This window comes from Dendrobates tinctorius, unplaced genomic scaffold, assembly GCF_039654945.1.
Source record: "Dendrobates tinctorius isolate UK_male_01 unplaced genomic scaffold, ASM3965494v1 ptg000029l, whole genome shotgun sequence".
Taxonomy (NCBI): Eukaryota; Metazoa; Chordata; class Amphibia; order Anura; family Dendrobatidae; genus Dendrobates; species Dendrobates tinctorius.
This window is the reverse complement of record NW_027361697.1, coordinates 34,429,942-34,446,692: the sequence shown is the minus strand read 5'-3', so window position 1 is coordinate 34,446,692 and position 16,751 is coordinate 34,429,942. Positions and strand designations below refer to the sequence as shown.

General features: G+C 44.3%; 1 protein-coding gene across 2 annotated transcripts in view; it reads right to left on the bottom strand.

The window, feature by feature from the left end:
* LOC141085914 (dimethylaniline monooxygenase [N-oxide-forming] 2-like) overlaps positions 1–16,751 on the bottom strand; it is a 70,465-nt gene that overhangs the window by 28,655 nt on the left and 25,059 nt on the right. For both annotated transcript variants that reach the window (XM_073571544.1, XM_073571545.1), the window contains exon 5: positions 12,543–12,685. In XM_073571544.1, coding sequence (XP_073427645.1) covers positions 12,543–12,685 — 143 coding nt within the window. The remainder of the gene's footprint in view (positions 1–12,542; positions 12,686–16,751) is intronic.

The following is a 16,751-nucleotide window of genomic DNA, read 5'->3' as shown; positions in this document are numbered from 1 at the left end:
TACATATAGCACAATCCCTATTGTTCTTCTTGCTTCCTGCTTTTCTGGGCCTTTCCTACAGGGTGAAGCATACAATAGAAAAACCCCCTATTAACATACTGCTGACATTCACGAAGATCACTCACCACCCGTAATCAAGGGTACCGGATTTGGAGGCTGCGTCGGAGCACCTGACCCGCGCTCTTTGGACCTTGAGGAGTGCCCCGACCTGCGGCTGGGGCGACTGCTGCTTGAATGGCTTCCATGCTTTCTGCCAGAGGGCTGTGAGGGAGGCAGGGACGCTGAACGTTCCTGCTCGGACTCCATCTTGCACCGCCGATCTACCGCTGTCTTCCCCTTTAAATCTGCATGCCTCCGCCTGGTGAGCGTCTTCCTCCCCTCCCCCCTGCGACCGCCGGCCCAGCGCTTCAGAAAGCCGGCCGGCGTCGCACCCGGCGCCATTACACCGTCGCCTTCTGCTGACGTCAGCCGGCGCACCCAGCATTCCAAGCGCCGCTGACGTCAGCGGCCGGAAGACGCCAGCGTCTCTCCCCAGCCACGGGGATCGAGATGCGGCGTGCGCGAGGGGAGGGCGGCGCGGTGGGGGCTTCCTGGAGCCACCGGGATCCCATCCACGCCCGCACGAACCCGGAGCCCCAGGGACCCCGGGGACTGCGCTTCCAGGACCCGACGGCCGGCGCTACAGGTAAGCTACCTGTTCTTCCCGCGCCGGGACGGGCCTGGGTCTTCTTTCTCTTCGCCCATGACAGGCACCGCCACAGTGGGATTCCTTCCAGGACAGGAACCCAACTGAAGCGGGGGAGAGGTGCCGCCCCTTATGTCTCAGTAGGTTCCTGTCCTGGCGGGGCGGATCCCTCTCTCATGTGGTGCTGTCATGGGTGAAGGGAAAACTATTTTATATAAAAAAATTATTTTTGCATCGCTTTATTCTGCGAGCAATAACTTTTTTATTTTTTCGCTGATGATGCTGTATGGCAGCTCGTTTTTTGCGGGACAAGATGACGTATTCAGTGGTACCATGGATATTTATATGCGTCTTTTTGATCGCGTGTTATTGCACTTTTTGTTTGGCGGTATGATAATAAATCATTATTTTTTGCTTCGTTTATTTTTATTTTTTAAGGGGTTCGCTAAAGGGGTTAAGTAATGGGACAGTTTTATAGGGCGGGTCGTTACGGACGCGGCGATACCTAATATGTGTACTTTTATTGTTTTGGGTTTTTTTTATTTCCAAAAAATGGATTTATTGGGGGAATATTTTTTTTTCTAATTTGGCGATATTTTTAGAATTATTTTAACACTTTTTTTTTTTTTTTTTAACTTTATTACATAGTCCCAGGTGGGACATCACTGTCCTGTGACAGATCGCTGATCTGTCACATCACAGATCACTGTGACAGATCAGCGATCTGTCACAGGCACTGCTGCAGACTTCCTCATGCCTGCGCTTTGCAGGCACTGAGGAAGCCAGCTCCCTGCAGGCCCCCGAAGGCCACCGTTGCCATCTTGGATTCGGGGGCCTGCAGGGAAAGAGCCCCCCCGCAGCAGCGCTGCACATTGCGCTGCTGCGGGTGGCTCAGGGAAGCACGGAGGGAGCCCCCTCCCTGCCGATGCTTCCCTTTAACCACCGGTGGTACACCGCGATCATGTTTGATCGCGGTGTGCAAGGGGTTAAAGTGTCGGGGGCGGTCCGTGACCGCCTTTGACACATTGTGCCGGGTGTCAGCTGTGATAATCAGCTGACACCCGGCCGCGATCAGCGGCGCTCACCACGTGGGCACCGCTGATCGCGCTAGACGTACTATCCCGTCCATGGGCATAGGGGCCCGGGTCCCATGGACGGGATAGTACGTCTGATGTCAGAAAGGGGTTAAAGGAAAAATATTATTGCCCTGGGTAAAACTAAGCCAATGCTGATGGCTAGAATAATAGAGTAAATAGATAGTATATGAGTGATCAAGTAGGCTTAAAAAAAATTTAATTTGAGAGTCCTCAGTGGTTCATACCTTTTAATGGCTAACTAAAAAGATGAACCAGACCCCAATAAGAGGACAATAGTACTTTCACACTCCTTATTTATTAACTGTTCCAATATTTAAGACCACCAATGTTTCTCTCCCATAATGATAGTTCTGCTTCACGTCACTTATCTTATCTATTTCATTATTCCTATGTCCTGTTGTGTATAAATATGATTCTTCTGGTTTTGTATTATTTTATGCCTGATGAAGACTCCTGAGGCCGGTTTCACATTTGTGCTTTATAGCGCAGCGACGGCCTGCGCACGGCCGCCGCTAAGCCCCGCCCCCTGCCGGCTCCCTGCCCGCCCCATCTGGTCATCGCCGCCTACTAGCGCACATGGACGCTTGCGATCTGCACACCCTATCTTTAGCATAGGGTGCGCAGATTGTGCGCTGGCCGTGCGCTAGCAGGATTTTGCCGTGCGCTGCGCACTTTTGAAGGTGCGCCCGTGTGTGCCGAACGCAGCATGTTGCATTTCGGCGCGCACGGCGCACCTTCAAAAGTGCGCAGCGCACGGCAAAATCCTGCTAGCGCACGGCCAGCGCACGATCTGCGCACCCTATGCTAAAGATAAGGTGCGCAGATCACAAGCGTCCATGTGCGCTAGTAGGCGGCGATGACCGGATGGGGCGGGCAGGGAGCCGGGAGGGGGCGGGGCTTAGCGGCGGCCGTGCGCAGGCCGTCGCTGCGCTATAAAGCGCAAATGTGAAACCGGCCTGAGTAGTCTCAAAAGCTTGCAATTTGTTACCATTAGTGATGAGCGAGTATACTCGTTGCTCGGGTTTTTTTATCTACTGGCTAACACAATACAAAGATATATACCCTGTTTCCCCGAAAATAAGACACCGTCTTATATTAATTTTTGCTCCGAAAGTTGGACCATGTCTTATTTTCAGGGGGGTGTCTTATTTTCATGAGAAACATTCCAGCGCGCTCTACCCTTACATAAGGAACGTTCCGTAGCGTAAAACCAGTAGTCAGACATATAGACCGTTCAGCAAAAAAAGCAGACAACAAATCAAAGTAACACACTACGGTACGGTACTGTAATTGCCTGACTCCCACACAGGGCCACAAAACATAAGGGCTCCAAAATGGCTCCCACACACTTTCTGGATACTGTACCGCTACCGTAACAATCACCCACAGCAGTTCCTTTACCGTAGCAGCCCCATCATCATTTTGCAGCCCCAAATATTCCCATCATCCCATTGCAGCCCTCTTCATCCCTTTACAGTCCCCAATACAGCATCCCCATCATTCCATTACAGCCCCCATCATTCTACAGTACAGTATTGCAGCCTCCTATCATCCCACATCATCCCACTGCAGCCTCCCATTATCACAGTATTCCACTGCAGCCTCCCATGTGTGTACCGTACACACACCCTTACACAGACACACACACACACACACACACACACCCCCATACACAGACACACGCGCACACACACACACACACCCCCATACACAGACACACACACACACACACACCCCCATACACAGACACACGCGCACACACACACACACCCCCATACACAGACACACACACACACACACCCCCATACACAGACACACACACACACGCACACACACCCCCATACACAGACACACACACACACACACACACACACACCCATACACAGACACACACACACACACACACACACCCCCATACACAGACACACACACACACACCCCCATACACAGACACACGCGCACACACACACACCCCCATACACAGACACACACACACACACACCCCCATACACAGACACACACACACACGCACACACACCCCCATACACAGACACACACACACACACACACACACACACCCATACACAGACACACACACACACACACACACACCCCCATACACAGACACACACACACACACCCCCATACACAGACACACACACACACACACACACCCCCATACACAGACACACGCACACACACACACACACACACACCCATACACAGACACACACACACTTTCACTTTCTTACTGGTTTCCTCCGCGGTGCTGCTTTCAGTGCTTTGGTGGCGCAGGAGCCCTGGGCCAATCACAGCGCAGGAGCCCTGAGCCAATCAGAGCGCAGGAGCCCTGAGCCAATCACAGCCCAGGAACAATCAGAGGCTATGGACGACATCAGCTGGCCCATGGTTCCTGTGCTGTGATTGGCGCAGGGCTCATGGGCAGAGATGGTACACAGCTCCGAGGCTGTGATTAACTCCTGCGAACAGCGCGGCTACAGTGGCAGGCACCGGAGGGCACCGGACAGCGGGAGCGAGACACAACTGCATTCCCCATGCACAGAACAAGGTATGCCTTATTTTCGGGGGGTGCCTTATATTAGCAGGCACAGTGCTCCCCCTAGCATGCCTTACTTTCGGGGGGCGCCCCATTTACGGGGAAACAGGGTATCTTTCCTGCATCAAGTAGGCTTAGGCTGCCATCTTCAGCCTTCACAATTTGGTGTTATTTACACAGACATTTTTGTTGCAGTTTTTTGTGATTTAATTAAATAAAACAATTAGTGGACTCTAATAAAAAAAAGTACAAAAGACACTTTTTATACTTTTCCTGAAGTCATGGCTATAACTCTCTTTTCAGGACCCTTATCTAAAGCCTACTAGATTGTATGGAGAATGCATACAAAGATGATTAAGATGATCTCTAAGGCTTGGTTCACATTACATTTTTTCCAACATACCAGTGGTGGTGGTGTTTGTTTTCCTTTGTTTTCATATAGACTGACGAAGACTTCAAGATGAAGTAGAAATGCGTTGCTTTTGTGTCTCTAACAGTCCATGCGATAATTCACATTGCTCGTCTGGTAAAATAAGGTTCCTGTGGCCTGTTTCACACATCCGTTTGTGTCCATCAGTCAAAATCCGCCGTTTTGCAAAAAAATCAGATCCGCCATTTTTCTTGGCGGATCCGGTTTTTTTCCCATTGAGTTGCATTACCGGCGGATCTTGACGGATGGCCATCCGTTATATCGCGGTTCCACCAGAATTTTGATGTCCGCCGACATGCCCAAACGGACCATGCAATGTTTTTTCGGGCAGCCGGATCCGCATTTGTCACTGCGCATGCCCGAAAGACTTCACTCAGCCGGAAATTTAACCCTAAACTCTGTTCTGGCGGCTGGACAATTCTCTCTCTCTCTCCCCCCCCCCCCCCCCCCCCCCGGCAGCGGTTCCTTTAAAATTCTTCCTTTGACGGATCTGTTAAAATAACGGTCCGGTGCCAAACGTTGTGGTCAGTACAGGAACGGATCCGTTATCCGCCATTTTAGCGGATTTTGACTAGCCAAAAAAACTGATGTGTGAAACAGGTCTGTGCTGTCCACTTCAGCTTAAGTGCAGCACTCACTAGCGCCACCCAGTGTTTCCTCACTGAGCCTCTACAGTTCCTTTTGGAACTGTTCATCCTTTTTTCTCAAGCCATGAAAAACTTGATTTTAGCTGAACCGCTGGTGGCCCATGACTTTAAAGCATTTCTCTGCCGGTTTTTTTTATTCCACCACTGGAGTGGAATCACTAATGCACATACTCTGCAACTAGTAACATACTTACCAGCTGCAGTCTTCTGTTTTCTGCTTCATTCTGGTCGTTATTCAGCAGTTTGTGACTTGCCGGATCGTTCCAGTGTTTGCTGGGCTATCTGCAAGTCCTACAATTCAATGTAAGTCTATGAGAGCCAGAACGAGGCCAGAATGAGGCTCTTATAGACTTACAGGTGCTTCTCACAAAATTAGAATATCATCAAAAAATTTATTTATTTCAGTTCTTCAGTACAAAAGTGAAACTCATATATTCTATAGAGTAATTACAACCAGAGTGATCTATTTCAAGTGTTTATTTCTGTTAATTTTGATGATTATGGCTTACAGCCAGTGTAAACCCAAAAGTCATTATCTCAGTAAATTAGAATACTTTATAACACAAGCTTGAAAAATGATTTTAAAATCCAAAATGTTGGCCTACTGAAATGTATGTTCAGTAAATGCACTCAATACTTGGTCGAAGCTCCTTTAGAATCAATTACTGCATCAATGCGGCGTGGCATGGAGGCGATCAGTCTGTGGCATTGCTGAGGTGTTATGGAAGCCCAGGTTGCTTTGATAGCAGCCTTCAGCTTGTCTGCATTGTTGGGTCTGGTGTTTATCACCTTCCTCTTGACAATACCCCATAGATTCTCTATAGGGTTAAGGTCAGGCGAGTTTGCTGGCCAATCAAGCACTGTGATACTTTTGCTTTTAAACCAGGTATTGGTACTTTTGGCAGTGTGGACAGGTGACAAGTCCTGATGGAGAATGAAATTTCCATCTCAAATAAGCTTGTCGGCAGAGGGAAGCATGAAGTGCTCTAAAATTTCCTGGTAGACGGCTGAGCTGACATTGGTCTTGATAAAACACAGTGGACCTTCACCAGCAGATGACATGGTTACCTGAACCGTCACTGATTGTGGAAACTTCACACTAGACCTGAAGCAGCTTGGATGGTAGCCTCTCCACTCTTCCTCCAGACTCTGGGACCTTGATTTCAATATGAAATGCAAAATTTACTTTCATCTGAAAACAACACCTTGGACCACTGAGCAACAATCCAGTTCTCTCTCTCCTTGGTCCAGGTAAGACGCTTCTGGCGTTGTCTATCGGTCACGAATGGCTTGACACAAGGAATGCGACACTTGTAGCCCATGTCCTGGATACGTCTGTGTGTGGTGGCTCTTGAAGCAATGACTCTAGCAGCAGTCCGCTCCTTGTGAATCTCCCCCAAATTTTTGAATGGCCTTTTCTTAACAATCCTATCAAGGCTGCAGTTATCCCGGTTGCTTGTGCACCTGTTTCTACCACACTTTTTCCTTCCACTCAACTTTCCATTAATATGCTTGCATACAGCACTCTGTGAACAGCCAGCTTCTTTAGCAATGACCTTTTGAGGTTAACCATCCTTGTGGAGTGTGTCAATGACTGCTGTTGTGAGTTCATTCTCTGGTTTACCAGTTGTGAGTTCTCCTTCCAGACTCCCTCTGGTGGTAAAAGGAGGTAGTGAGGCTGATTTGATCGGTGGAGATCTGCCACCTGAGAATGAGGATGACGATTGGACCTCAGGATTCTCCGATTGGATTTAAGACAGCCGATGCCCTATTCAGTTGCTGGTGATTCCTTCTGGCTTGTCAGCTCTTGGTTTTCAGCTCTGTTCCAGTCATCTAAAGCTAAGTTTTTCTGCTAATGTTCACACTTGATTTTGTTGGTCTATTCAGTTTTCTGTGTGGTCAGCCAGCCCCGGCTGGGGCTGTGCTGAATTTCCACTCTTATTTATCAGTATTTTGCCAATTGGCTTTTTGTCCCTTACTAGTTCGGTCTCTTTTTGCTCTGTCTCAGAATATTTCAGAGTGCTGATATAGTGGGAGAAGTCTAGTGACTTCAGGGTTAATTTTGCCATCAGAAGTGTTGGACATTATTTTTGTAGGGTTTTTTGCAGGTTGCAGACAGTGCCTTTCCTTTCCTGTCTAGTTAGTTTGGGCCCCATCATTTGCTCAGCCTATTTTCCTGCCTGTGTTTGTGCCTTCATCTTGTTTCACCGTCAATACATGTGTGGGGGCTATCTATTCCTTTGGGGTCTGCTCTGGGGCAGTTAGTTTTCCCTTTTCTTGCTTTAGGCTTATTTAGCCCTCCGACCTTGACGAGGCGTCTAGGTTCATCGTAGGCACGCTCCACGGCTACTGCTAGTTGTGTGGTAAGATCAGGAATCTGCAATCTGCATAGTTACCAACCCCTCTGGTTTTCTGTGACGTAGCTTGTTTTGCTTTTTTTTCCTCGGTTACCCATTCATAACAGACTGCCATCTGGACATCTGTCTAGTGAACAGTCTTCCCCATGATTGTGGAGCCTACTGAAACAGACTAAGGTACCCTTTTAAACACTTAGGAAGCCTTTGCAGGTGTTTTTTGTTAATTATTCTAATTTACTGAGATAATGACTTTTGAGTTTTCATTGGCTGTAAGCCATAATCATCAACATTAACAGAAATAAACACTTGAAATAGATCACTCTGTTTGTAATGACTCTATATAATATATGAGTTTCACCATTTGTATTGAAGAACAGAAATAAATTAACTTTTTGATGATATTCTAATTTTGTGAGAAGCATCTGTAACACCTCTCCATTCTTTGTAGGTGGGAAAACTTTCAAAATCGTCAGTGTGTCAAATATTTATTTTCCCCACTGTATGAATATTATTCTTTTTTATTTATTTTGTGATTTTACAATTTTTTTAAACTTTACTTCGTCCCTCTATGTGGCTAACTTTTATTACTTTGATCGCCGATATAAAGCACTGCAGTGCACCAGAATTTCAATGCATTATACCTGTCAGTGTTACACTGACAGAAGCCTCTTAGACCATGCTCCTGGCATGGTCTAAACAGGCCACCATAGCTGGCAGACTTCAGGTTGCCATGACAACGATCTGACCTTTGCGATGACTCCCACTCCTAGCATCCCAAATGCTCCAATCGATATTGATTGCTGAATTTAGAGGTTAAATAGCTGAGGGCAATGCAGGCATCACATAAGTTGTGCTCCCGGTAGCAATCGTGCGAGCATAGCTCCTATGCACTGCACGATCGCCATGAGGAACCTATTTTGAAAGGGTCAGGAACCCCTTCTCGGCCATGGCGTACAGATGCGTCAAAGGTCTTTTAAGTGGTTGAAGGTGTTTTTAATGCGGATTCAATTTTTATTTTTCTTGTAGAAATATGTTAGTCGAAACACGCGTCGGGGATGATGCCACTCGGAAGAAGGATCCTGACATTGTATCCTCTTATATTATGTTTCTCTAAACATCCATACTCCTGTGATGGCATACACCATAGGTGACAGGTATTGTATATTATGTTTGGGATTACTACTCTTTTTTGTATTAGCACTTTACATGTATGTGGATTCCATATTAACTAATAATGTATCATTATCTGCTATATACCATACAGAATAAGATAACAGTCTGTTTTGGACTAGCACTTTATTGATTTTGTCACATATTATATTATAATAGTTGACATCTGATATGATCAATATATAAATAAAGATACTATCCTTATGTGACAATTCTCATGGATTTCATACTGTTAGTTTTGTATTGAGTTTGATTTCAATTCCTTCCTTTGGACATTAGTCAACAAGTTTCTGGTTGTGTACCCCTTGTTTTTATCATACGCTTGTTATATATTTTTAAACATTGTTCTGTTATCCCATTGGTTATCTCCTGATCTAAATAAAGTATAATTTTGGTTCACTATTTCTGATGCACTGGGACTCTTTATGGTCGGATTTGCTTTCTCTTTTTTCTCTTTTTTGTTTTGATCATAATCAGACACAGTTGCACGTCTAGGAGAGGACAACTGCTTCTGCAAATGTTTGTAATGAGACAAACTGTGTTTGCTCTGTTGCATAGTGTTTTGATCTCATTGCTGAGCTGTGTGTGATTATGAGAGCAAAGTGTGAGTTATTACTTGGTTCACATTGGTAACACCCCATTCTATTTTAAGTGAGCTCAGGAGACAGATTCTCATGCAGATCAATGACCGCCACATTGACCTAAACAGCTCATTTAGATTTCTTTGGAATAAGACATCAGATTTCAAGGCATAAATTTTATTCAACTTACTACTACCTACATGCCCATATTGACAGCTCAGGGTGGGTTTACATACTCTGGCAGAATTTTTACTTTCTTGGCCTTTTTTGAGAGAATATGAATGATAACACCAAACCTTTTTCTCCACTCATGGTCAGTGGTTGGGTGAAGCCATTTATCGTCAAACTACTGTGTTTTCTCTTTTTAAATCATAATGACAACCCAAAACATCCAAATGACCCTGATCAAAAGTTTACATACCCCATTTCTTAATACCGTGTATTGCCTCCTCTAACATCAATGACAGCTTGAAGTCTTTTGTGGTAGTTGTGGATGAGGTTCTTTATTTTCTCAGATGGTAAAACTTCCCACTCTTCTTGGCAAAAAGCCTACAGTTCCTGTAAATGCCTGGGCTGTCTAGCAAGAACTGCACACTTGAGATCTCCCCAGAGTGGCTCAGTGATATTTAGGTCAGGAGACTGAGATGGCCACTCCAGAACCTTAACTTTGTTCTGCTGTAGCCAATGACAGGTCGACTTGGCCTTGTGTTTTCGATTGTTGTCTTGTTGGAATGTCCAAGTACGTCCCATGCGCAGCTTCTGGGCTGATGATTGCAAATTTGCCTCCAGTATTTTCTGATAATGTGCTGCATTAATCTTTCCTTCAACTTTGACCAAGTTTCCTGTGCCTTTGTAGCTCACACATCCCTAAAACATCAGTGATCCACCTCTGTGCTTTACTGTAGGAATGGTGTTCCTTTCATCATAGGCCTTGTTGACCTCTCTCCAAATGTAACATTTATGGTTGTGGCCAAAGAGTTCAATTTTGGTCTCATCACTCCAAATTACCTTGTTCCAGAAATTTTGAGGCTTATCTCTGTGCTGTTTTGAGTATTGTAGGTGAGATACTTTGTGGCATTTACACAGTAATGGCTTTCTTCTGGCGACTCGACCATGCAGCCCGTTTTTCTTCAAGTGCCTCTTGAAACAGCCACACCACTAGTTTTCAGAGAGTCCAGTATTTCAGCTGTTGTTATTTGTGGGTTTTACTTTGCATCTCAAACTATTTTCCTGGCAGTTGTGGAAGACATTTTTGTTGGTCTACCTGACCGTGGTTTTGTTTTTTGTGGTTTTGTTTTTACAGAGCCCCTGATTTTCTAATTGTTAATCACAGTTTGAACGCTGCTGACTGGCATTATCAATTCCTTGGATTTTTTTTTGTATCCCTTTCCTGGTTTATACAGTTCAGCTACCTTTTCCCCTAGATCGGTTGACAATTCTTTTGCTTTCCCCATGACTCACAATCCAGAAACATCAGTGGCTGGATGAAAGATACAAGCATGTGTCTGGATCCCAGAAACTCACTCAGCTTTTATGCACACACACTGATTACAAGCAAACAGGTCACAGGTGAGGATGTCACCTTTAGTAGCCATTCAAATCCATTTGTGTCAAATTCTGTGCGTGTTATCAGGCCAAAATCACCAGGGTATGTAAACGTTTGATCAGGGTCATTTGTATGTTTTGGGTTGTCATTATGATTTAAAAAGAGAAAACACAGTAGTTTGACAATAAATGTCTTCACCCCACCACTAACCATGAGTGGAGAAAAAATTTTGATGTTATCATTCATATTCTCTGAAAAAAGACCAAGAAGCAAAAATTCTGCTGGGGTATGTAAACTTTTGAGCACAAGTGTACATGCCATCAGTTTGGGGAGCCTCATCCCCTGCACCAGTCATCTTTATTACAATGTTCTCTGCATCATCAGGGTGCAGATGCAGTAGAGTTCAGCGATGGAACAGGAAGACATTGACTCCCTACTTCATCAGTCAGCTTAGAGTTTTGTAATGATATCACAATCACTATATCACATCTGCTGTAACCAGTGAGGGCTACTGTGAGGACATCATACTGTGGGAGGATCAATGTTGCAACTTCATAATATGTATTTGGATGCTATGTGCACATCATATCATATGGGGGGCACTTTAGGGGCATCATATTGTGTTGGAGGACTTTGAAGGCATTAAATTGTGTCAAAGCACTGTGAAGCTAATGTATTGAGAGTACTGCTACAGCATCATATTGTGTTGGGGTACATCATACTTTGCTGCAGTCACTGTAGAGTTATCATACCGTGTGTGTGGGATTTTTGGGGGGTCTCATACTCTATGGGGGACATGAAAGGGTTACTATAGTAGTTGGTATCACTTAAGGGCGTTAGAGGCACAATTATTTTGTACATGTCACAATACATGTCTCTCGCCCTGTCTTTAAAAGTTGTGAGGTAGGTTTCTGACCCCATACCTACGCTGCCAATTCTTTTTGGGTTTTTTAGGAGTGGGCAAATTTAACACTTTTGTTTTGGAGCCCCGTTATTTCTATGTGACATCCTGTCCAAGTCATTTTCCTCACCCCAGAGCTGGATTCACAGCTACAGAAATCAGTACTGCTGTATAATTTCCTCCATGCTTCTGATGCTACTTAAGGAATCAAGAGCAGGGATCCCTCTGTGTGCTGTGTAGTTCATTGAGACATAATAGCAGCAAATCTTCTCCCACAAGCTCAATTGCAAATAAAGAACTAGAGCACACAGATGGGGAAACTGGTGAAAATGCAGGAAATATATATTAAATTGACCAGTAATAGTATTACTTCTGATGTACACACCAACAACAGTCTATTTTGAAAAGTTAAAAATTTACTTCCAGTTTAATATTTCATTATTCATCAATTAGACTGATTAGAATAAGAATACACTGTGATAATATGGAGTCAAGAAATGTGTTATCAGCGTTCCAGCAAACAAAACTGCTGATGAATATGTAAAAAAGTAATGAACTAAAATATTGGCACCTGTTTTGCAACATGGCTGAGTTCCACAGAAATATCTCCAGCTGAGTTTCCAGTTCCCACGACCACCACGCTTTTCCCTCGGTACGCTTCACATGTTTTGTAGAAACGACTGTGGATGTGGTGGCCTTTAAAATGTTTTAAGCCTTCGAATAAAATGTAAAAAAAAAAATCACACTTTTATAAAGTTAGACATTAGGATATTGTTGTAGGCTTAACAGTTTGTTGCTTTCACTCTGTGTTTAACACCTTCGTGCACACTGACATACTGATATGTCAAACAAAGGCTGTGGGTCTATGCAGCAGGCTCAGGAAGAAATTGTGCTTCACACAGGGGGCGCGGGGGGGTGACAATGAGGAAGAAATTCTGCTCCACACAGGAGAAGGTGACAATGAGGAACAGATTTTGCTCCACACAGGGGAAGGTGACAGAGGAAGAGATTTTCCTCCACACGCGGGGGGGGGGGGAGGTGACAGCGAGGAAGAGTTTCTTCTCCACACGGGGGGAGGGGGGTGACAGTGAGGAAGAGATTCTGATCTGCACAGGGGGGATGACAGCGAGAATGAAATTCTGCTCCACACGGGGGGGGGGGGTGACAGTGAGGAAGAGATTCTGATCTGCACAGGGGGGATGACAGCGAGAATGAAATTCTGCTCCACACGGGGGGGTGACCATGAGGAAAAGATCCTTCTCCACACAGGAGGGGGGTGACCGTGTTAAATATCTGAACATCTTTTTCTTACAGCAGGGACTGGAGCTAGTGCCAATCGCATGTGTTTAATTTAACCGTTTTGATTCTGCTTTCAGTCAATGACACTGACATTTAAATGGTACTATCTTTATACACACAATTTGATCGTAGGGTGCCAGTACTTCCAAATGGCAGCCATGGGACTTCTAAAGGTTTCTGTTGCCCAACCATATGCAGGGCTTCAGAGGAAATCATTATTTTTACTAGGTACTACAAATCAAAGTGATTACTGGCCTAAATTAATGGCACTTCCATAAATATAAAATCCTACAAGCACAAGCAAGCCACTGCCAGGTAAATGAAAAAAGTTACAATCTGTATTTAACATATAATACAAAAAGTTGATTAAAATCACGAGGGATACAAGTACAAACGGGGGAGTATATTATTTCATATTTAAATCAAGTGATTCATATAAACTCATTTAATTCCTATTTTTATCTGGGTTTGGTTTAACAAGATATTAGTAAAGGCTGTCTATGCTTGAAAGAATTACCGCATTTTTCGGATTATAAGACGCATTTTTTTTCCCAAAAATTTTTTGGGGATAACGGGGGTGCATCTTATATACCTTACTGGCCGTGGTGGAGCAGGGTTCCAAGGTCACTGCAGGCTGGGATGAGGGGGTGTTCAGATGTGTGGCACACCACTGTGGGTGTTCTGTGCTGCGGGGGCTCTGCTGACATTTGTGAAGTGCCAGAGCCCCCGCAGTTGCATGGTTTCCTATGCGGTGGACTCCGGGAAAATAGCTGCTGGGGGCGGCGCATGCACAGATGGAGATCTCGGCACCATGATCTCGGAGATGAGTTCTCAGCGCTGAAACATCATCTCCTGAGATCTTGGTGTAGAGATCTCCATCTGCGCATGTGCTGCCCCAGCAGCCATTTTCCCGGAGTCCACCGCATAGGAAACAATGCAACTGCGGGGTCTCTGGCCTTTCACAAAATGTCGGCAGAACACCCACAGCACGGAACACTCACAGTGATGCGCCATACATCCGAACACTCCCTCATCCCAGCCTGCAGCATCACCCCACTTCTGCCTCCTCCAGCAGCGACCCCGGGACCCCACTTCACCGCAGCCACCACCCCCAGTAAGCAATAAGACGCATAAATTATAAGAAGCACCACCATTTTATTAAAACAAAGTTTTTTCATATTTTTCTCCTCAAAATTTGGGGTGCGTCTTATAATCCGGAGTGTCTTATAATCCTCAAAATACGGTAGTCTAAATAGAGCATTCAGATAAAGCCAATACCATGCACAAGGAATCACATATGGTTCAGTAGAATGGCTTGCTCAGCCTAATCAGTGATTAAAAAGTATATATACAGGTTATTCTCATAAGGGTCACTGTGCATGGAGAGGTCTCCTAAGTAAAGTTTCTATACATAAGATATTGTGTATTTCTGCATCAATATAACTGTGCACAAATAAATAGATCAAATGCTTATTTGTTCCCAAAGGAGATACTAAGGTGATAGAATAAAGTGCTAAGTGCTAAATTGTCAAAAAAGATCCATATATCCAGTGAAAAACATTTTGGCATAAAGTGCCTAGGTAGTAATTAGCAGCAGAGCATGATGACACATTAGCAGCATATATATGGAACTAGTGGTGAATATTCATTGACAGCAATGGGTAAGGAATAGCAGCATGAAAAAGTTAAATATACATGACCTGGGGATGCAGAACGGAGCCAGGCACCCACCACACCTGACGCGCGTTTCCTGGATGAAGCATTTCATTGCGAAACACGTATCGGGTGTGGTGGGTGCCTGAATAACCTGATCCTATTAGTTAATATTATTACTTTGTATGCACATTATGTTACTTATTATGCAGTTTCTTTGTTAATGAAGCTAACTACTAAGGTTATATGACTATTTGTGTTTATGTATGTTATATCTAATGTTGTGTATATTTATTGCACTCTTTTGCTTGCATATATTTTATTAGTAACCACGTGGTCTATACAATACTTATGCTAATATGGGTTTACTAGATAATAATACACATAAAAGACAAGACAACAAATACTCAGATTATTCTGATACTTTATGTAGATTATCCTCCCATATATCTCCTTGTAGACATATGCTGCAATATTCCACTGAGATTATTTCATCACAAACGGATGGTATTTTTCATTAGCCCTTTTAGATATATGCAACACTATATATTTATATATGCACTTTCATTACCTTAGTACCATGTGTGATTGGTAATATTATCACCTATTATACCTTAAGATACATGCATACTAATGTTAGTGTCCAGGTACACCCACCTTTGTTCTTCTGTGGTGTTTTACTGTTTTTAACATTTCTTGATTTTATCTGTGATTATGGGAATAAAATTTGACTATTTTTGTAAACCTTGACTTGTAAGGTCTTTTTCGGTTTCAATATCTTTTGACATTAATTAAATAGATGTTTCAATACACTATGTGGTAGAATGAAAGGTGGCATTAAAAAATACAACCCATTCCGCAAAAAAACAAGCCCTCATACGGCTATGTGGATGGAAAAATAAAGTTATGGCTCTTGGAAGAATATAAGGAAGAAAACAAAAATTAAAAATCGCCCAGGGAGCAAGGGGTTAAAATCCTTGTTATAGCCATATAATAGCAGCACAAATGCACCCTGCAGACTTCATTCATCGAATATTCATGATGGGTTTACTAACAAAATAATCATATGTATAAAATGGAATTAGGGTTACGGTACCTCCTTAATTCCAAAATGTGTAAACAGTTATCAGGCAGAACGTTCAAGACATTAAGTTCAATATTTCCAGTAGTGACCACCCTAGTGACCCCATAAAAACATAAAACAGGAAATGTGGTCATAGGACTTTTGAAACATTAGGACTGTGCTTTATAGCTCATCTAACGGTCTGAAGTCAGCCCGTGTAAGTCAACCTAAGGCTATGTGCACACGCTGCGGATTCACCAGCGGATTTTACAGTGCGGAACCGCAGGTAAAGTGACCTGCGGATTGGCCAGCGGTTTTCCCCTGCGGTTTGACACCTGGACAATGGAATAGGTGGCAAACCGCAGCGGAATCCGCAGAAAGAATTGACATGTCAATTCTTTCTGCAGATTTAAAACCGCAGCTTTTCCGCAGTGAAAAATCTGCAGCATGTGCACAGCAGATTGTAAATCCCACAAACTTACATGGTACTGTACCACTGTCTGTGGAACTGCTGCGGATCCGCAGAGGCCAAATCCGCAGCTGACCCACAGCAGAATCCGCAGTGTGTACACATATCCTAGATGTTTGAGTGTGATGGTGCAATATGTGAGCATTTTAGGGCCCCACTTTGCCTAAAACTGGCCCTGAGCTGTAGATTCTCCAGGAGTGCCATGGCATCTTCATACTAATGGCTGGAACAAGTTCAAGAATAAATGCCAAAGTGTGTGTGGCGCCCCTGAGGCTCAGTCGCCACAGAGGTACTGC